General features: G+C 39.8%; 1 protein-coding gene across 4 annotated transcripts in view; it reads right to left on the bottom strand.

Moving 5' to 3' along the window:
- The window catches only part of LOC135211204 (uncharacterized), a 180,539-nt gene that overhangs the window by 1,366 nt on the left and 156,674 nt on the right, over positions 1 to 22,499 (bottom strand). For all 4 annotated transcript variants that reach the window (XM_064244434.1, XM_064244432.1, XM_064244433.1 and 1 more), the window contains 4 exons: positions 19,624 to 19,804; positions 17,245 to 17,386; positions 8,224 to 8,409; positions 5,377 to 5,543 (listed from right to left, as the gene is read on the bottom strand). In XM_064244434.1, coding sequence (XP_064100504.1) covers positions 5,377 to 5,543; positions 8,224 to 8,409; positions 17,245 to 17,386; positions 19,624 to 19,804 — 676 coding nt within the window. The remainder of the gene's footprint in view (positions 1 to 5,376; positions 5,544 to 8,223; positions 8,410 to 17,244; positions 17,387 to 19,623; positions 19,805 to 22,499) is intronic.

The following is a 22,499-nucleotide window of genomic DNA, read 5'->3' as shown; positions in this document are numbered from 1 at the left end:
TCTTAACAAATGTGAAATATATATAATTTTTTTTTTAAATTAAATTGACTTTTTAATACAAGCCTACAACTTTTAATGATTTTTTTGTTACATAAGATTTTCAGACAAACCTTTTCAAAAGGAAGGAAACACTTTTGTCTGGCCACATGAGTGCTGTGGGCTTACAGTAGGTGAAATAAGCCTCTAGCTGCCAAACCAGCTCACTCTTTAGAATGCAGAACAAGGAGGCACCCAAATAAGAATAATTTATGGGTTTTTATTGAAAAAAGATAAAGTTTCATATAAAATTTATTATATTTGGATACTTGCCTACTGTTAAAGTAGGCGAGTCGGCATTAAATAAAAAATCTGAATGGCTGCCTGGATGACTGTTTAGTTCACCTGTCCTCCACCAGGTGTGTTTCAAATGTTTTAGCTCTTGTCAGAGTTCTCCTTGACAGCCCAATAAGTTGTGGGGAGGCTGGGTGGGGTCTACTGTAACAGTAGGTAAGACTCAAAATAATAAATTTTAGTATGAAAATTTATATTATTTGAGATGAGCGGGTGAGTGAGCAGGTAGTGGTGATTACACCACACACCTAGGATCCTGACCACTAGCGGTTACCAAGCATACAAGACCCCTCTATTATGACTATGCTGATATCCAAAAATATAATTAAAAAGAGAGATCTAACTATTGTTTTTGAGGTTTCACTACACAATTCTGACTTGTTTTTAAGTCTCCACCGTACAACATCCTTTCATTAGCTCCAAGTGATATTTTTCCAAGCCAGTGGAAAACTGTTCTCCATTATGGGTCTTCTGAAGTGTTGCACGGATAGAATGAGTTTGGTCGAACCTTCTCTACAGTTTAGTGCCCTCTGAATGTACAGCAGCGATCCCCAAAGCCTAGCTAACCTCACCCTCAATATTCCCAGCATAAATGCTAAGAGCATGAATAGACAATGACATTGCAGCTCAGTCAACAAGTTCTACTACTCCAATTTTTGCAACAGGACAGTAACAAAAGGCAGATGACTGGATAGACCACACAGCAGGTTAGGAAAATTGTGAATATGGTTCCCAGCTGAAACAAAGGGAAGGGTTCACTCTATGTGTGAATCTCACTTAGTGCACACCTCTGATAAATTTTGTTTTAGTTTAATCTTTCTTAATTGAGTGCTTAGCACAGTACTCTAATTGTACTGCATGAAATAAATTTATATTTTTCATAGCTAACAAACCCGAGGTCCTAACAATAGGATAATCTTCTAGCACCAGCTGGAAACCAGTTAAAAATCAATCAAAGATTGTAAAGCAACGAATCTGTGGCATCTGGCAACTCATGCTTATACGTGGTGGAAGCTGGTCCCTGACCGGGGTTGGATGCACCACTCTTTCTTCCAACCCAGGGTAAGAGAGGGGCAGCTAGAGGTGGGCAGTTGATGTTAAGACCTCAGGTTTGTTAACTGTGAAAAATATAAATTGATTAAAAATTTGTCATTTGTTCATACGTGGAACAAAACCTTCATCTTAACAATACGGTAGAATTATACTTGGAGGGAGGTATAAGTACCCTGAACTGGCTGGGGGTTCAGCCCACCTGACCACCCTTCCCAGAAGAGAGCTAAAGAAGGGGATCCGAGCCTATGAGAGAATATGTAAGTGATTACTATCTGAAAACTCAGTCTACTGAGATTAAACACTATGAAACATGTCCAGATTCACTGCAAACCATGTAGGCCACAGGGGTCTGTTACCACTCCTTTCCCCCTTGCCAGAGAGAGGAGTAAGTGCTACTAAGAAGCAGATTTGTCTATTGTATAGGAACAAACCAAATATACCTTCAACCAGTATGGCTGCCACAATCAACTGTTTCAGACCAGTTCCAGCGTATGACGTGTCTATTCTTCAACCTGCCCACGGGAAGAAGAAAGGGAAAAAAGAGAAAGAAGGAGACCAGCCAACTCACTCATTCTTTCCACAATATCATCTTAGGTAAAGTACAAACTGTCCCGCCAGGGGCACTGGATGAGCTACACAACTTCCTGGGCAGCCACCACCAGACCCAAGGAAAGTGTCCAAGGACCTGTGGGAATTGTCCTTCAGGTAAAAGTAAGTGAACATTGTCTGCTGAAGCCAGGAACCAGCATTCAAAATCCTAAGAACAGACATGTTCTTCTTAAATTCCAGAGAGGGTCTCATTCCTATGAAGTCATATGCTCTAGCCTTCACAGACTTTGTGACAAAACTATGTGGTGTGAAGATAGCAGCGCAGAGCTCTCACGGGACAAAGCAATAACTCCTGCAGATCTATGTCCAAAAACTCATTCAGGGAGTAAATTGAAAATGAGGCAAATCTGCCATCAAGCACTGAGGGATTCTGAGTTTTAGCTACGAACTGCGGGATAAATTCGAAGGGTACAGACCATGGTGTGTTTAACATCTTAACTCAGGCTTTAAAGCTCTCCAACTCTCTTCAAGGAAGCCAAGGCCAACAGGAAAACCGTCTTTAGAGTCAGATATCTGTCTGACGATTGATGTAGTGGCTCAAATGGAGCTCAAGTGAGACTACTCAGGACCAGAATAAGATCCCATGCCGGAGGTATGAGTTCTCTTCGTGAACATGATTTTCGAAGGTCCTGAACAACATCGAGATTTCCCAGTATGAAGAGATGTCCATGTCCTTCAGGTGCAGGACCAACCCCTGTAGCCTCTGACAGCTGAGACGAAAAGACCTTTCTCATTTCTGAGAAAGATTCGAAAATCCGCTATCCGCTGGACAGAAGTTCCGAGTATGAGGAAACCTTGTAGACAACACTAATCACAGTAAGCAACCCACTTGCCCTGGTAAACCGCTGATGAAGACCTCCTGAGATAGCTGCTTTATGAGAAAAGCCTCCCGCTCACAAGAGATACTTAACAAACTCCAGCCATGAAGCGATAGGGACCCTACCGACTGGTAGAACCTTTCTACATGAGGCTGGCAAAGGAGGTTGTGCCATGGGGAAATTTCTCTTGGAATGCTGACAGAAGAGTCAGAAGGTCAGGGAACCAATCTGCCTGAGGCCACAAAGGCACAACCAAGGTCATCCTGAGATTCCTGGAACTCCTTAATTCTGTTCAGGGCCTGATGGATCAGGCAGAACGGAGGGAAGGCATACACCTCAAGATTATCCTAAGGATGCTGTAGAGTGTCCTCTGCCAAAACAAGAAGATCCAGGACCACCGAGGAGTAGACTTCCATCTTCCTGTTGAAGCAAGTGGCAAAGAAGTCTAACATGGGTCTTCCCCAAAGGTGAAACAGCCTGTCCACTACGTCCTCATGCAGAGACCACTCCGTACCTAGGACTTGACTTTGATGATTTAGCTTGTCAGCCACCACATTCCTGCTGACTGGAATGTACCTGGCCATGAGCTCCACCGAGTTGTCGATCACCCACTGGTACATTTCGCCTGAGCTGGTGGCAGAAAGGAGTTGTCTTCTCCAACGAACAATTCTGGGACCATGAATAGACGTCTAGCTTTTGTCGAAAAGAAGAGGTCTAACATAGGTCTTTCCAAGTAGACAGAAGAGATAATAGGATACCAAAGGGGATGTCTTATGAGAAAATGGTCACTACAGATACGTTCTAAATATCCTACTGTCAACTTGTGTATTGTCAAAGTAACTGCACTGTAGACAGGGGAAAAGTGCTTGAGCTAACAGGAAACATGCATTTCCAACAGAGGAGATGTCCTATAAAGTGATCCTTTATGATGACATACGATCAGTATGATACTCATCAGAGGAGACGTCATCATCACTACTAAGAGGGCTAGACATAACGGTAAGGCAAAGTGAACATATGAAGCAGTCTGATGTATAGCCATTACAAAAGAAGCTGAAGACGTTTGATCATCCAAAGATGGTAGCGTCTCCTTTCTTTAGTACTGACCTTTCCCATAAAACTTCTTCCATTGTTCCACCGACCAACTGCAACAAACTGAACAAGGATTGGTAATAGTATATACGTTTTCTCTGCACCTACTACACGTTTGGTGAGGATCCATAGACACCGATGTTAAGAATCTTGAACAAGGAAATCCACTAACTCCAGGGCATTTCCTTTGTCTCTTGCGAGATCCTGAAGAAAGTTCCATTGGTGAAGCAAAATTCTCCATGTCTCACAACTTACACAAACCTAGCAGACCACATCCACACTGAGATCACCCAGAGAATGATAAAAGGAAAGCTATTAAAATAAATGGGCAAACTAAACCATCTTTCAAGAGATAGAGAGTAATCACGTCCTCTCTTAAAGGCGGTAGGAAAGTAACTGATAGGTCACAGGATCTCCAAGGTATTGTGGGAACTATAATGCCCCGTGACCGGGTACAGGTGCCAATAGTCCCTGGATCACACAAGTTTTTTATCAATTCTACCGGTTGTCCAGCTGGCACTAGCATATATGCTAATGTTAAGACCGAAGGTTTGTTTTGTATATGAACAACTATAGATTCAAAAGGAAATAATACAAAAACATGAAACTTTTGTTCAAGTGGTCGCCCAAACAAACAATTTCCACTTTGATAATATACAAACAGGCCATCAAAGTAGCTGATGTTGCTAAGGAGATGAAATCTGTTACAAAATGAAGATCTCTGAGTCGAATTATAAGTGTGACAATGTTACAGTATAAACAGACTCTATCTTTAAAATATTAACATGAATACATGAGAGAGCTTTGAAACAGGTCATGTTAAACAATAATGGTAAAAATGAAAAACAAAAAAATAGACCATTCATAGAGAAATAAGATGGTTATCCACAACGAAAGTAAAGGATGACAGTAAAGTAATAAAAGTATATCTGGAAAAAGAGCACCAGGATGTGCTCAGCTGACTGAGGACTATCAACAATGAGCACAATCTGGGGCCACTTCCTTCTTGATGGATCAGGTAAATAAGATCAATCCTAAACTGGCTTAAAACAATTTCACTCCTATATTTAAGATGAAAATTAGCAATAACTTATGATACTTAATGGTTGTATATTCATATTGTTGACTAGAAGGGAAGCCAATTTCTCCTGCAACTGTTGAATTACTTGACATTATGAGGACTATCTGATATATACTATAGTAAGCAGAATTTTTTTGTATATTTGTCAACCTCATTTACCCTCAATCATAACATGGGTTGCAATCCTTCAGAAACATATGGATATTTTACAATAAAAGTTGTAGGGAAGCACATGAGCTTTACAAATATGTAAGTGGATACATTTTATTACATTTATTTATGGATTCCTTATCAATGCCTCCAACTGGATTTATCTGGTCATCTAATAAAAAAATACTACGATGAAGTGATGGTAATGCCAACTGAGAATGAAAAATATTAAAAGAAGCTGACCTGCCATGCAACAGCTCTACCAGCATCGACCCTATAACCTGGAAGAATCTCTTCCATTGGAAGACTAATGCGGAGTTCAGAGGCCCTTCGTCCAATCCACTCGCATCCTCTGACCTTATCCAAGTCAGTCCATGGAACAATTTCTGATGCACTTTTTGAAGGCGATGCTGGAAAATAAATGTTAAAAATATCAAATATGGAAATAAATAATGATGAATAACTAACATAAATAAAAAACCAACATAAAACTATTTTCCTTCATTCCCACCTCATCAATTGTATATGTCCTCATTTGTGTCCCAAATGGCACCAAAAATTTCTAACTTATATTCTGATCCTAACTACCTTGCGACACCTTTCCAAAATCAAACACATGGCCTCTTTCCTGATGGTGTTATTTCCTCTGATAGCTTTCCAGTCATTATAAGCTTTGCTGCACTTACATTCATGAACCTCATTTGCTAAAATTGTATTGGCTTTCTTCACTGCTCCTCTGAGTGTGTTGACATCACAGACGTATCATGACTCAAGCACATATTAACAATCTTTTATTTGCATCACTTAACAATTTACTTCAGCGATTTCTCAATTTAGTGCACTCAGACCTGTCACTGGCTTACTGCTGTTCTGGATTGCTGACTTCACAAGTTCCAACAGTCTATTCTCTAGCATAAAGAGCAAAAGGCATTTTTATAATACATATAAAAAATGCATGGTCTATGAATAGAAACAAACAATCAAATTAGTGAAGTCCTAAAGGAACAAGACATTAACCCTTACTTAATGGACATGCTCACATGAGTAGCAATAACAGGTATTGGGTGGCGGATGGAGTGACTCATGGTAATACAAGCCATCGATTTGGAGGAGTCGAGCGGGAAAGAGGTGTCATTACTTCTATAGCCCATAAATTCACTAATGGCAACTTTTAGACTGGCTAAGATGAGAGACTGGGTGGCAGGAGCTTAGTTGTGGTCCTGACTTCAAGGGAGGATGTACTGCTTATTGGTCTCACATGAGTGACATCTTTTTAAAAATTTGCTCATAAATATACCAAGGGGTTGCTGTTGGTTTGAGTTCTTATCTTTTATGATAGTATGTCAGTTATAGATGTAATTTTGAAAATAAAAGTGCAAAGAAATATTGGAAAGAACATGTATAAATCCCAAAATGTTACAGCATACACGTTCTTGGTAAATTTATGTAAATAATTTACAACAAATATGCTCAGAATGAGTTACTGAATTAATTTCTTGTCTGTGTTTGATATTGTGTGACCAGTGAAGGGATTTTGACGTAGGAAAAATCTATTTCTGGGCGAGGAAGCCGTGTCGCCCAGTGAAATGTGTCCTCTTTAGCACTATTTCTAGTAAAATATTGCTATGATACCAGAGAACTGCTAAATTGGACATGTCAGAAGTCTCTGACTCGCTCACCTAAATAAAAGGTGTCGGTATAGAACTGGGGCGAGTGTTAAACACTACCACAGCAACCCCTCCAATTAGCCTTTTCCTCATCAAAAGACCCTGAAAACGGGGAGCCGACCTATAGGCATTTTCAACTTCTTGTGAAAGGTGGGGAAAATTTAAAAAAAATTTTTTACTACACCTTATGCATTTGCACGTCGGAAAACATTGAATAACAAGTAAAATCAGTATCAGAAGAAAGAAGGGATACCTGATAAAAAAAACAAACTAAAAAAACTAGATATTTTTTTAAGTTATAAAGTTCTGCACCTAACTCTAACCATGTAGTGTGACCAAAACTGTGCTCGTGGAGTAAATGATAAACCATGAACCAAAATGGAACCTTGGGTATCTATCAGTCACCTTTTTACACATTTCCCTGAACCTATAGTGCTCTTTAAGGCTCTCTTAACTGTTCCCCCTTTGTGTTAAGTTCAAGTTTATTACTATTATATATTCATATTTCCATTTTCGTCATTAAAAAGTAATATTGTGGATGGAGAAAGTCACAAATGGGAAAGTTTCAGGTTATGCACATAAAAGAGGGAAATGCAAAAAAACATTGGAAGGTAACTTGAACTTTTGCTGAAAAGTACAGGTTTGGAGTGCTTCAGGCAGGATCAATCAAAGGAAGTAACGCAACTGGGAGGCAGAGGGAGAAATATATGGATGGAATGCAGTGACTAAAGAGACAACACCCTCAGTTCTAATTCAGATGGCAGGAAATGAGAAAAGATTGAATTTCATGAATGATCAACAACCTACAGGGAGACATGGCACAGTGAAGATTTGATTCAGTCTGAAATTCCCTCTCATCATGACACACTGAAGATGAATAATTAATTAAAACCCATTCTTAGTTTGCTCTCAGAAACTGAAAAAGTTATTAACCCTATATTCAGCATGTACTGATCAGTCGCCAGTACGTCTTCCTGGATCACCAGTTTATAAGGTGAAGCTAAGTTTTCTATCTATTCATCCTGAGAATTTAGCTCTTTTGTATTGTTTTCTTCATTCAAGTCTGTAATTTTTTTAGCATAATCTTACTCTTTCATCATTTGTTATCGTTTTTGGTGGAGGTTTTATAAGTTTGTATTTCAGCACTAGCTACAGAGCAAATAACTGGTAAGTGCTTCAAAGACAGGAAGACAAAAATAAGCACAACTCAGGTGAATCTTATGGAAGGACTGAAGATCTCTTTCACGTAGGGAGTTACTGAACGCATCAAATGAATACTACCATACTAGTATGACAGCACAAATGTTCCATACGAAATAGAAAGCTGATACAGTTAAAATACCACATATATAATGAAATTAGAAATTCAGCACCTTAAACTAATATAAAGTTAGACCTTGTATTTATAGACTACAAGGCTTACCTGAAAGTTTTCTTGTCCTTTCTTTTAAAGTATCATCAGCTGTTACAATATCAACGTCCTGAGCCGCTAAATCTTGAGATCTCAACCACAGATGATGAGAGGCTCCTTCAGTAAAATTTTCTACATTACTTAGAGTACTTTGAGTTATATCTAGATTATGATGACTCTCTCTCCTTACAAAACCATCTGAAAAGAAATGGTTTCATAAACAGGTTATCATTTTCATCTCAATTCCCCAAAAAATAAATTTCCACAAATATCCTGTGCAAAAAAGTTCAGAATATTTCCTACCCCAACAAAAGAACTTCTCCAAAGGAAGATAAAGAAAGTCAACACCAAAGCAGGTAAGTAGTGTGTAATTGCTATTATATTTATTGGATCTCAGCTGCTATCAGCTAGTTTCATTTTGACAACTGATATGTGAAATTGGACAAAGTAGAATTACAAATAGGCTAGAGGTTATAAAAAAAATTGTCATTGAAAAAATTACCATAACATAAAAATGATATTTTTATAATAAAATAAGGTTTTGTATATACGTAACGAGTAATTATAAAACTATGTATTATAGTTTCCACATGGATTATAGTTTCCACATGGAAACTAATAGCTATATAATTACTGGTTAAGTTTCATATTCAAAAATATTTTTATAATACAGTGGTACCTTGACCTACGAGTGAATTAATGTACAAGTTTTCCGAGGTACGAGTCATCACATGGTCAATTTTTTGCTTTGTTACACGAGCAAAAAATTGAGGTATGAGCTCGAGATGCCGCTACTACTTAAATGGCATAGTGACAAAAATTAAGATAAGCAAGGAAGAAAAAGTAAATATGCATCTTTTCCACAAATCTTTTAAAAGTTATACATTACTTCAATATATCCAATAATACTGTATGAATTCTCATATTATTGTATTATAAAATACTACCAACATAGCGGTCAATGTTTGGTTTTGAGATCAGCTGACGGCAAATACAAGTTTGTTTCGCCATATTTTACTCAATTCTGAACAAGTTTTCTTGCTTCTAGTTAGCATACACGAATATCAAGATACTTGACTTATATGAGACAAAGGAATTTTTCTTTATAAGATGTGTTTTCAAGTCAAAATATGACTTGAATGCGACTCATTGTGATTGTGAACTAAATATTTTTTGTTAAGAGATTATGTTGGTGGCATGTTTATTGAGTAAAAAAATTACATGATTCCGATTGCTATTTTCACGATATTTATCTTTTATCAGCGTGAAAACAACAATAAAATGTGTTCTTTCAAGCCCAGTAGTTTTTATTAAAATGATTTTCTCTCAATTTTATCTAGTTGTTTTTGATGGCATAAGTTTACGGGAGTTTTATCCTTGTTGCCGATGCACGGTAAAAGTCATTGGCAACTTGAACAGTTTTCTCAGCTTCAGCTACAACTTGGTTTAAATTTAACGTATATTTCTTTGTTGATCTTTGATGCACCTATAGCAAATAAAGTTATTACATAAAAATATCTTGGTCCTATTCTACATAATGTCAGTTATAACATAACTACGGTAATTGTTTACTACCGTACAATGGTTGAAATGCAAGTCAAACGGATGTTGTTGTTATCTAATTTGGTTTTACTTAGCAAATAAAGTTGTTTCTCGTTCGGTTGTTCGCGGCTACACATTTATGCAACGAGTATAACGTTAAAACAATACTTTAATAATTCTCTTTTGCTGTTTTTCAACTTATTTAACTAGAAGATGGGATAAAGTTAGGCTATTGTTATTTGGTCTCTCATAAACTCAGATTATCATAAGACAAATTATTGTAACTTGAACACTACCTGTACACTGTATGAAAATGATATTGTTATGATACAATAAAGTTTTATGCATACTTACCTGGCAGGTATATATAATTAAATTCCCACCCTCCTCCCCTCAGGAGACAGGGTTCAGAGAAAATCTGAGGAAAACGGGAATAGTTCCAAGTACCAGCGCCACGGGAGCGGGGTGGCCATCACCTGAACTACCAGTGTACTAGCGGTTGCCGCGAGTTTTGAAATTCTGCCAGTGCGTCAAGAGGATAAGCTATATATATACCTGCCAGGTAAGTATGCATAAAACTTTATTGTATCATAACAATATCATTTTTATGCATGACACTTACCTGGCAGGTATATATATAGCTGATTGACACATTTGGAGGTGGGTCATAGACAGCAACATCGTCATAATTCAAAAATTAACTAAATTTTTAAAATTATTTATTAAGTTCCTTACCTGCTAAGGTAGCTGACTTCGTAGGTCCTGCCTCTTAGCCTGCTAAACCTTAGTAGCTCTCAACTAGGATGTGACCTGTTTGTTGAGAAAGCTAACAACAAGGGTCTGACAACTGGACATGACCAATCTGCTGACAGAGAACCCTAGCCCTCATTTACCACGGGCATTCATGCTAGGAAAGTTAGTCACCTGAACCACACACACATACAATAATAAACACTAACCAAAAAACTGAGCTGGTATTAACCTTCTCAGACAACCATAAAAAACACTATCACCTAATTAAAATAAAACCTAGCATGTTATTAGGTTATGGGGTGGAAACTCCTTTGCCCAGTACTGTACCTGAGGATACATACGGGCCTAACGTTTGACAATTATCAAAAGTTGTCTTCACGTCTCTAAGGTAATGAGAGGCAAACACAGAGTTTGTCCTCCAAAACGTCGAATCTATAATGTCCTTGAGGGCTAAATTTTTCCTGAATGCTAAGGACGTAGCTACTGCTCTCACCTCATGAGCTTTAACTTTAATCAAGCCGAAGCATTCTTCCTGACAAAGTAAATGAGCTTCTTTAATGACTTCTCTTACAAAGAAAGCCATCGCGTTTTTAGACATAGGTCTAGTAGGATCTTTAACAGAGCACCACAGAGAACATGAAGTTCCCCTAATGCTTCTTGTTCTTTCTACGTAAAAACGTAAGGCTCTTACTGGGCAAAGAACCCTTTCTTGTTCTTGACCTACTAGATCAGCCAGTCCTTCAATCTCAAATGATCTTGGCCACGGATGCGAAGGATTCTCATTCTTTGCTAAGAACTCCTGTTGAAAAGAACAAACTGCTTTGTTGTGCTTCCAACCTACTTGCTTGTCAATAGCTTGCAGCTCGCTAATCCTTTTAGCTGTAGTTAAGGTTACTAAGAAAATAGTCTTCTTCGTTAACTCTCGCAAAGACAGTTGAACTGCCCATAGGTTCAAACCTATCCGTCTCCAAGAATTTGAGAACGACATCCAAATTCCAAGAAGGAGTTCTGCAAAGTCGATCCTTCTTTGTATTAAAAGATCTGAGAAGATCTCTAAGATCTGCGTCGTTGGACAGATCTAAACCTCTGTGTCTAAACACTACAGACAACATACACTTATAACCTTTAATTGTCTGATTAGCCAAACCCAGTTCCTTCTTCAGGTATAGAAGGAAATCTGCAATTTGTGTCACAGAGGTACTGGATGAAGAAATCTTCCGATTCTTACACCATTTACGGAAGTTCTCCCACTTTTCGACTGGTAAACACTTTGGAATAGTTTGATTTGGCCTTCCGTGCTTCCTTGCAACTGCCTTCGCTGCTTCTCTAGAAAACCCCCTCGCTCTGACAAGTCTTTCGATAGTCTGAACGCAGTCAGACCCAGAGCGAGGGTGTTCTTGTGGAACCTGTCGAAGTGGGGTTGTTTGAGAAGATCTACTCTGTGGGTAGACTTCTCGGAGAATCCACTGTCCATTCCAGTACCTCTGTGAACCACGTTTGGGCCGGCCAGTATGGGGCTATCAGAGTCAGCCTTGTTCCTCGACTTTCCCTGAATTTTTTCATTACCTTTCCTAAAATCTTGAACGGGGGAAAAGCGTACGCATCTAGACCCGTCCAATCTAGTAGGAAGGCATCGACTGCGACTGCAAGAGGGTCCGGGATTGGAGAACAATAGTTCGGTAACCTCTTCGTCGCTGCGGTAGCGAAAAGATCCACTACTGGAGTGCCCCAGAGCTTCCACAGTCTCTGGCATACTTGAAGATGCCACATCCACTCCGTGGAAAGCACTTGTCCGTCCCTGCTCAACAGATCCGCTCTGACGTTCTTCTCTCCTTGAATGAACCTGGTGAGCAGGGTGACTTTTTCTCTCTGCGACCACAGAAGAATCTCCTTCGCCAAGTTGCAAAGGGACAACGAGTGGGTTCCTCCTTGTTTTCGTATATATGCCAGAGCTGTGGTATTGTCCGCGTTGATCTGCACCACTTTGCCGCTGATCCACGGTCTGAACGCTTTCAGAGCCAAGAAGATCGCCATCAGTTCCTTCCTGTTTATGTGCCATGCCTTTTCTTCTTCGTTCCAAAGGCCTGACTCCTCCCGAGGGCCCAGCGTCGCTCCCCAGCCTGCGTCTGACGCGTCGGAAAATAATATCCGGTCTGGGTTCCTCTGCTGGAGTGACGTACCCTCTGACAACCTCCCCGGAACTAGCCACCACTTTAATTCCTCCTTTATCTTTGAAGGAATTGGAAACCGGAAGGAATCTGGTTGCGATCTTCTTGGCCAGACTTCGTTCAGAAAGAACTGTAAGGGCCTCATGTGAAGTCTCCCTAGTGAAATGAACCGCTCTAACGAAGAGAGTGTCCCCAGCAGGCTCATCCACTCTCTCGCCGAGCATTGGTCTTTCAATAGGAATTCTTGCACTTTCCGCAGGCACATGGTCTGCCTTTCGGGTGACGGAAAAGCCCGAAAAGTCACTGAGGATATCAGAATCCCCAAATAAACTAGCTCCTGAGAGGGGATCAACCGTGACTTTTTCAGGTTTACCATCAGACCCAGTTGCTGAGTTAACTCCAATGTGATGTTCGTGTCCTCCAGACATTGCTGTTTTGATTGTGCTCTTATGAGCCAATCGTCGAGGTAGAGAGAGACTCTGACTCCTGACAAATGAAGCCACTTCGCCACATTCGACATCATTCTTGTAAAAATTTGAGGAGCCGTGCACAGACCGAAACAACGGGCTTTGAATTGATAAATCCTGTCCTGGATCACGAATCTCAAATATTTCCTGGACCTTGGTGGGTGAATCGGAATATGGAAGTACGCATCCTGAAGGTCCAGCGTTACCATCCAGTCCCCTGGTCGTACCGCTGCCAGTACTGAATCGTTCGTCTCCATCGTAAACTTGGTCTTTTTCTACGAACAAGTTTAGCTGGCTTACGTCCAGTACTGCCTCCAACCTCCTGATGACTTCGGTACTAGAAACAGACGGTTGTAAAAACCTGGGGATTCGTGATCCAGAACCGGTTCTATGGCCCCCTTTTCTAACATGCTGACAACCTGATGCCAAAGAGCCTCTCTCTTCTCTAAATCGATGTAATGAGCCCCTAGGGCTCTCGGAGCTGTAGCGAGAGGTGGTTTCTTGAGAAAGGGGATCTTGTATCCTTCCTTCGCTACCTTTACAGACCAAGGATCCGCTCCTTTGCTTTGCCAGACTTCCCAGAAGTCTAAAAGTCTGGCCCCCACACAAGTCTGGAGGACTTCTGACTCATTGCTTGGTTGAGGTTTTGGAACCTCTTTTGGCTGGAACTCTTTTCCCTCTAAATGCTGGTCGGGAAAAAGTCCTACCCCGAAAGGGCTGCTGTGATGTCTTTGTATCCTTCGGGGTCTTCTTCATTACATTAGAAGGTAAATACTTCCTTACAGAAGACGTAAGAAGATCCTGAGTAGCCTTCTGAGTGAGGGAGAGCGAGATGTCCTTAATGATATCCTGAGGGAAGAGCTGTCCTGAAAGCGGAGAGAACATCAACTCCGACTTTTGCGCGTTCGACACTCCTTTAGCAGCGAACGAGCACAAGAGATGTCTTTTCTTCAAAACGCCTGCTGTAAAAAGTGAAGCCAATTCATTAGCTCCATCTCTCAAGGCTTTATCCATACAGGACATGATACTTCTCGACAACTCGGATTCTGACGAATCTTCCATCTCCGAAGTCCGAGCCAGGGCCCCCAATGCCCAGTCAAGAAAATTAAACACCTCAAAAGTCCGATAGATACCTTTGAGTAAATGGTCGAACTCTGACGAAGTCCACCACACTTTGGCTGAATGTAAAGCATGTCTACGGGAGCTGTCCACTATATTGGAAAAGTCTCCCTGGGAGGAGGCAGGAACTCCCAGGCCAAGACTTTCCCCCGTAGCATACCAAACACCAGACTTCGAAGCCAACTTGGCCGGAGGAAAGGCAAAAGAAGTCTTCCCCGACTCTCTCTTCTCCTTCAACCACTCATTTACGCGTTGAAGGGCTTTCTTGGCCGAAATAGACAAAGTCATTTTCAAAAAAGACGATTTCTTGGCTGTCTTCGTCTTCGAAAATTGAGACAAAGGCGATGGCGGGCCTGAAGGTTGAAAATCTCCTTCAAACAAAGAAAGAAGGCACTCTGTTAGTCTCTTGTAGTCCGAAGAAGGAGCTTCCACATTCTTGTCCTCTTCCGCACTCTCCACAAATTCTTCCTCCTGCGAAGAAATATCTTGAAAACCAAGATCCTGATGACTCTCCAAAGCGGACTCCTTATGCAGAGCCTGCTTAGAGAGAGAATGCGGCGCTGTCTCCTTGTAAAACTCCTCTCTTCCTTGTCGAGAAAAAGTTTCGACTTGCTGCCGCCTGCGTCCTGCGTCCTCCTGAACGTATGCGTCCACCATGCGTCCATCACTCTTCCTCTTGCGTCCTGCGTCCTGCACTGCTTCGTCCTTCTTAAGGGATGCACTGCGTCCTGGCTTGCGTTGCACGTCCTGCGTCCTCTTGGAGGACTTAACCGGGAGAGACGAGTCCTTACGTCTAACCGAAGGTTGTTCGGGCTTCTCCCATGATTGTACAATCACTGCTAATCTCTCCTGCATGTCCCGCAGAACTTCCTTCGTCTCCGCTTCCTTACGAGACTCCTGATGATGAGGAGATCGAGGACGCACCGGGCTAACACGGAGAGGCGAGCGAACCTGCGGTCTACGCGGAGAAACACCTCTCACCGCACCGCTAGAAACTTCCAACTGACGAGAAATCCTCTTCCTCTTGATAGGGATAATTTCTTCATCCTCCGATGAAAAAATCTCAGGGCTACTCCACCCTTCTTGGTCAACAGCCCTTTCATCCTGTGATGAGGACGGAAAGTATGACCTCTTGAGAGGACGCGATACTTCCGCGAAACGCCTACTCCTTCCTGAGGCCGAACTATCCGAAGAATAACGGCACTTCCCAGTATCGCCTTTTCCATGGCGTACTGCTGCAGCCTGGGAAGCAACAGGACTGCCTGAAGGGACGACTGATCGCGAGTAAACCCCTCTCTCCTCCCTTCGACTGTCGACATGCCTTCTCCCTTGGGTCTGGGAGCTTGACAGAGGTCTCGGTCTAGGAGCACGAGAGGGACGATCAGGCGCCCCCTCCACAACACTGTCACCAAACACTTCCACTTTGTCTGTTAATCGTTTAATTTGATCTCCCATGGACGCAAGGGCAGCGAACACTTTCACGATTTGTGGATCAGTAGTATCCTCAGATACAGCAACGGGCGCAGGAGAAACCTGAGGGGAAGGTGCTACGTCTACATGTGAATGAGCTGGAGAAGACACATGCAAAGATTCATTCAAAGGCTTACTCGAAGATCCCGATCTCTCACTCCTAGATACAGATCTTCTAACCCGATCTTTTTCTAATCTCTCAACATACTTCATAAGAGCCTTCCACTCTTTCTCATTCAAACACTGACATTCATTGCACCTATTGTCCCACGTACATACAAACTCCCGACACTTCTTACAAATAGTATGTGGATCTACCGATGATTTCGGCAGTCTCACCTTACACCCTTCTTTCACACAAACTCTAAACATACTTCCTGAATCAGACATACTAAACCAAAATCCAAACAAAATGCGATTGCCACTCTAACTTCGTGAATACGATACCAATATCCAAAAAGTCAGTCAAAGAGCAGGAAATTCTAACAGAGAACCAACAACGATGTTGCCGGTTCGGCTGGCAGAGAAAATCTGAGGAAAACGGGAATAGTTCCAAGTACCAGCGCCACGGGAACGGGGTGGCCATCACCTGAACTACCAGTGTACTAGCGGTTGCCGCGAGTTTTGAAATTCTGCCAGTGCGTCAAGAGGATAAGCTATATATATACCTGCCAGGTAAGTGTCATGCATAAAAACTTATCATATCTTTACATACTCTTTCTATTATGTTGCTATACAATATTTGTTATTAAGAAATGTATTTTCCTTATTTAATAACATGAAACAAAAATATGGGGTGGCATTTTCAGGGTTAGAACGGATTAAGGTAATTTTAAGTATTTTCAATGGGGAAGATTGACTTGATGTGCCAGCAAATTGAGCTACAAGCTCAGCCACAAAACGAATTAAACTGTAGGTCAAGGTACAGCTGTAATTATATAGCTATTAGTTTCCACGAGGAAACTAATAGCTTTATAATTGCTAGATAAGTCTCATTTACAAAACCTATGATATGACCCAGTGAGAATGATTGATGGGTTTTTATGAAAACATGTAGGATATATATTTTACAAATCTGAGTATTTTGCAGGAGCCCAACTATTCTTTTCCCCATCTCTCAACTACCTTTCTTAAAATTTAAACTTTTTTGCAGCTGAGACAGCGAAAAGGGAAACGGGGCTCCTGCAAGATAATTGACCTGTCGCTCATGATTGTAGGACTCCACTTACAGATACATGTCAGATGTACTGTCTTGCTAGCATATATATTGAGAATTTCTTTCACTTCAAAACCAGCTTGAAAAGAGCCTTTGTCAGGCTCAGAGGTCTGGTTAAACTAATCTTTTATCCTATCCTATCTTCCACTTCATATTACCTCTATATATATATATATAAAAGTAACTGAAATCTACCTAAATGGAAATGCAAATACCACTAAAACTGCAGTAACCTAAATATAGTAGTATTAACTTGTATGAAAACAGTGCATAAGATTTTCATCTTTAATATACAAACCCGTAGGAAGCAATTCCCTGTATGGTATAGGAGTATAACCATATCTTCTGGCCCAGCCAACAATTTTACGAACTGTCCATCTGTTTTTGCCATCAACCTCACACTTTTCTAACCATCTTCGGACTTCACGACCTCTTTGAAACTGTAATAATTTAGAATTAAATTATTCACATGAAACAAAATAGTTTTTTTAATACAAATTGATTTTAAAATAAACAAACCCATCATGTATGTCCTTCTTATCCCTAATCTTCACAAATTAGAGACAATTTATAAAAAATAATTAAGTGATCAACTGCTGGCTGGTTGGCCGCAATGCATGTGTTGCCTCAGCCATAAGTTATAGGTAGATATGAACCTTCCTTCTCATATAATCTTGACTGTGGCAGCATAAAACGATATGGGTGGGAAGAGAGACTTGTGCAAAATGGGTAAAAAAAAAAAAATAATAAACTTACAAAATTGGTCACAAACACATCAATTACATAAGCAAAAACTGTAATTAATGAGGCATGATTAAACACCTGCAAATAACTCCAAGTTATTGATCGGAACAAAAGGTCTTCAAAATGGAGACTCTTTGGGTTGGACAAGGAGTCACAGATGTGGAATCAAAATCCTAGGAATATAATAAAAATAAAAAGATTATACATTTGTAGGTCGTACCGATATCATAACTAAGACATAGTAGAGGGTATACTTACCATATACAGAAGTGAATAAATCCTGAAAGCTCCCAATTCAAAAACTATAAATTGTGAAAAACCGAGAACATGTCCAAATGAAGGCACCAAGGCTTGTTTATCCATGTTATATCCAACTGATCCTTCTGTGGTCATTCAACAGTATGACATTTGATCACCCTTAGTAAGAGAAGAAAGTGTCAAGGCATTAAACCGCTTAATACAGGACACCATTACTTCTTGCCATCTTCCTCAAGATTTGAAGATTCATTATCATAGCTTCTAACACTCCATTGTGCAAAGGGCCTCTACAATCCTGCCACTTGTTTCTCACTTTTGCATTATTTTCCACAAATGTCCATTTATCTCTATTCTACATTCTTACAGTGCTCATCCAAGTAGATCTGGGTCTTCCAACTCCTCTGGTGCTCACAAGGGTTCCAATGACACTTGTGTACTATTCTCCCAGGGGTTGTGTGAAGGACATGTCCAACCCATCTGCAACGCTCTTTCTCCATTATTTTATCTACAAAAGTTAAATAATAATCATAATAAAAAAGGAGTAGACTTTCTCTTAAACATGTCTCTTCAAAAAGGCGGGCTGCATCATCTGAGTTTATCTTTTATTGAGTCTTCTCAATTTTTCACTTTAATATCGGACAGTAACTGACCAATTTTCACACTTTGGTCAAGAGAAAATGCATCTGCAGCGTGTGTACAGCAGTTTTTATTTTCTATACAAGTGAAGGTAGTGAAATACAGTAATACCTGAAGATTTTAACAGATTTCCAGTACATGAATTCTGAACTCTTATTTCAAGTATTTCTTCGTTGCCAATGTTCTAACCAGTCTCAAGGTCGCAACATGATTCATAATTTAGCACAAAGCAAGTGAAATTTACTATTTTGTAGAAAACTTAAGACTATGTACTGAATTTTCAAGGCAGTTAGTTGCATATCATGGCAGGGTATGGCCAACCCCCTGCCTTGAGTCCATGTCTACTCCATCAACAAACCAACAGGTGCTATTCTGACCTAGACCAGCTATAACAGGCTTCTTGATATTACTAGTTGGTCTATCTTTTGGAGCCCATCACAGAACCAGAGGGGTAACCACTTTTGAGGAAAATCAGAGCTATGCTATCAAAAATGTGTTGCTGTAAAAACTGATCTACTAAATTTTTTATTAAAAAATTAAGTTTTTCTATAAGAGCCTTTCCTTTTACATAAAACCAGCCTGTGTGTCTTAGATATACCCCAGGCAATATCCTTTAACCTTTTCTCAGTATAATCATATTGATTCTTACTGCATAAGTTCCTATAAATTCTGAGCAAAACCATTACGTAAATTCAATACTTCCTTTAATTCTTGGTAAGCAAAATAAGGCTTGTCTGAAGACAGTTGTCTATCATTTCATGTACTTGTGGCTTAAATACACCAGCACTTACAGAAACATGAGATCTTTATTTCAAGTAATGCTACTAGCAGCCTTATTACATTAGTTGTCAACGAGTTACTCAAATGGTGGAATACCTTACTACAGATCCATGAAGCATACTTTCCTATGATTCAATATCTTGTATGACTTTTCTATCACAGCGCATTTGACACCAAGAAACTTATAATAAAGAGAAAACATGCACTATCTAACACAGAAGCAAAAAATTATCACAAATAAAAAGGATAAATTCCTTACTTCAGAGGCTCTTTGTTTGCCGAGAGGCCAGTTCAAGAAATTCTCATGTGAAGTCGCACGGTAAGGAAATAATGATTTCATAGATCTAGTTGTAGAAGATGATACCAGAGGAAGAGCATGGACCCACAATGATACACATGATTCTGCTGAACTGCAGGACTTTGAAATGGCTACTAATTTCCTGAAAAGATGAGATATAAATCTGTTATATTTAGCTACATGATTATGTTATCTTTACAATTTCGTAAGTTCTTTAAACAAATGCACATTTGCTCTAACTAAACTATACAAAAAGACTAAATGAATACAGGCATATTCTTTGTTTTGCTTACAAATATTTGGAAACAGTCCCCACATTAGTTTAATTGTACAGAGTATCTATAAATAAACAATACACAAGTTTAAAGAATTCTTAGGCTTCATACACATTTTCTTGTGCCTCCACACCTATTTAACAGAAAAACAATTTAACTTACAAAGTTTTCAAGATGATTAGTATTTTTCCAGGCATACAAATCAATGCCACTACCTAGAGAAGTGCTAGAGTGAGCTGGCAACAGTTATTAATGAAACCACATACTACTTCTTTTTATTCAATTTCAGCATGAAGGAATATGCAGGGATGGCTGATGTGTGATTATAACTCTGGTTTGTATATCTATAAAAGTACAAACTATCATTGAAATTTTATTTGTGTTCCTGTAAAAATTAAAACCATTGCCTTTTATAGATAGACGTCTTCCTTAGGTAGGAGGACTGTTTCTCAGAACTGACTGGCAAGTTCCTTCTCAAGGCAAAGATGTCTTTTCCCAGCCATGATCATGAACAAGGAAAGAATGAATCCTGTCATCTCCTATACAGTCTGGCACAGGAAATCAAAGGTCTATAGGAAGCATGAGCCAAGAGTGAGTTTTGGACCTGGAAACCTTACCCTAGGAACACAGGAAAATCTTGTCTAACCCCAGCAGATAGGAGTACAAGTTAGCAGGCATCTACATCATCCACCAAAACTGGGGCATCCCTCTTGGGCACAGCATCATTGTTAGGCTAATGGATTTTGTTTCTCACTTCTCTTTGGCTTTAGCTCCCTTGCTAAATTACAATAAATCAGAAGTTTTTATTACTAAGTTATAAATTCTATAGTTTGCTGTATTCAGTACTATATGTATAATTCTAGCTTATAATGTTATAGCCTAACAATTCCTTCTCTCACAAAATTACAACCACTACTTGCAATTTTTCCCCTAGGTGTATATCCACATTGTTTGTCTTTAATCTAAGTGCCTTTCCCTCATAACTCCCTGTCTAAATTTCAATATAAGAAATATTAAAAGATTTGTGAAGCACAGGACTCACCAGTTAAATTAATTTTTTTCATTTTTTCTTCTTGGATCTACTGATCATTGGATATAACCTATCAAGTGTATTCATGCACCCTAGGGGCACTGCATTACCGGAAATCCCAGTTAAAATAAAATTCTTTCTTAGCAAGATCCAGGAAAATCATTTCTGGTAGGGGCTATTTTCATTAAACTAACTGAAATTTACAATAATGTATTAGTTTCATCAATCAAACATTAACTTATTAAATAAAATCTGTTAAAATAAATGAATTTCACAAACAATTTTGTTTACAAATATTACATAAAAAATATAGTACTACAATATAAGTTACATATATTGTATATGCTAATTTTCCTCATAATACTATATCCTAAATCTACAGATTACTGTTTTTAAAGTAGTACTCCACTACAGAATAACAGCCACAGAGCTCGTCTCTTAGCCAGATGTCAAGGTCGCACACTTGTAAAACCCAATTACTATATCATACATAACAATAATTTTGATACTAAACAGCATAGCTGCATGCCTACATACCCTTATTTCTTGGCAGGAAATTGAACATTTTTCCTTTATTTGTGAAGATATTAAAATAAGTGAATCTGACTAAAAAACCCACTGAGTTTGTCTCTTGACAACTTATGATGGCCACATACTTGTAACCAAGTTGATCCATTTCATCCCAATGTGTACCCTAGTTATTGGTATGTGCAACTCACACCCTTCTATTTCTCAGTTTTTTGTTTTTCCCTAACTGTAAAGCTGGCAATAAGCAAGATCAAAGATCATTTGCTGCACTAAAAACTGCGTAATCCACTGTTAGCCACTGGAATTAACCTCAAAGCCTTTCCTGGCAGGTGAGTATGAGAGCTAGACTGTTCATTTCTTGAGTCGCACTTGGAGAACTGGGTCCACCACAGATGCAAAATGACAATTTGTCGAAAATTGCATTTTTCCTAACTATACAAACCTGAGGTCCTTTTACAATAGGAAGGTAACTAGCGGCAGCTGGACGGTCGTAAGCTTCGAACAAGGGAGTTCGGTAGTTAACTGCTTGTCCGACAGTGCGCGCGCGGCGCGACTGGGGGGTGAAGAATCACTTTTGCTTTAGACCCTGGAAAAAACGCAGAGTGAGGGGTGGCATGAGGTGGGACTATATGCAAAAGGACCTCAGGTTTGTATAGTTAGGAAAAATGCAATTTTCGACAAATTGTCATTTGTTCCGGTACGATATACGATATACAAACCATCGGTTGATGGGGGGGCGCGGGGATAGCTCCATTCCTTGATCCATAATAATAATAATATGAAAATGAAAAGAAAGATGTACCTACAATTTTCACTTTCACACACAAACAAACCAGTTGGAGAAAACACAATAATATCCAAAGCATACGACGATAAAGCGGGCAGAGAGCAATGGCGAACACGTCCTCACACCACACGGCCGAAAGCAAGAGGGGTTCTTCACCTCCCAGTCGCGCTGCGCGCACTGTCGGACAAGCAGTTAACTACCGAACTCCCTTGTTCGA

The sequence above is a fragment of the Macrobrachium nipponense genome, chromosome 4 (genome assembly GCF_015104395.2).
Source record: "Macrobrachium nipponense isolate FS-2020 chromosome 4, ASM1510439v2, whole genome shotgun sequence".
NCBI lineage: Eukaryota > Metazoa > Arthropoda > Malacostraca > Decapoda > Palaemonidae > Macrobrachium > Macrobrachium nipponense.
Note: the sequence above shows the minus strand (reverse complement) of the source record. Positions and strands in the feature narration are given on the sequence as shown.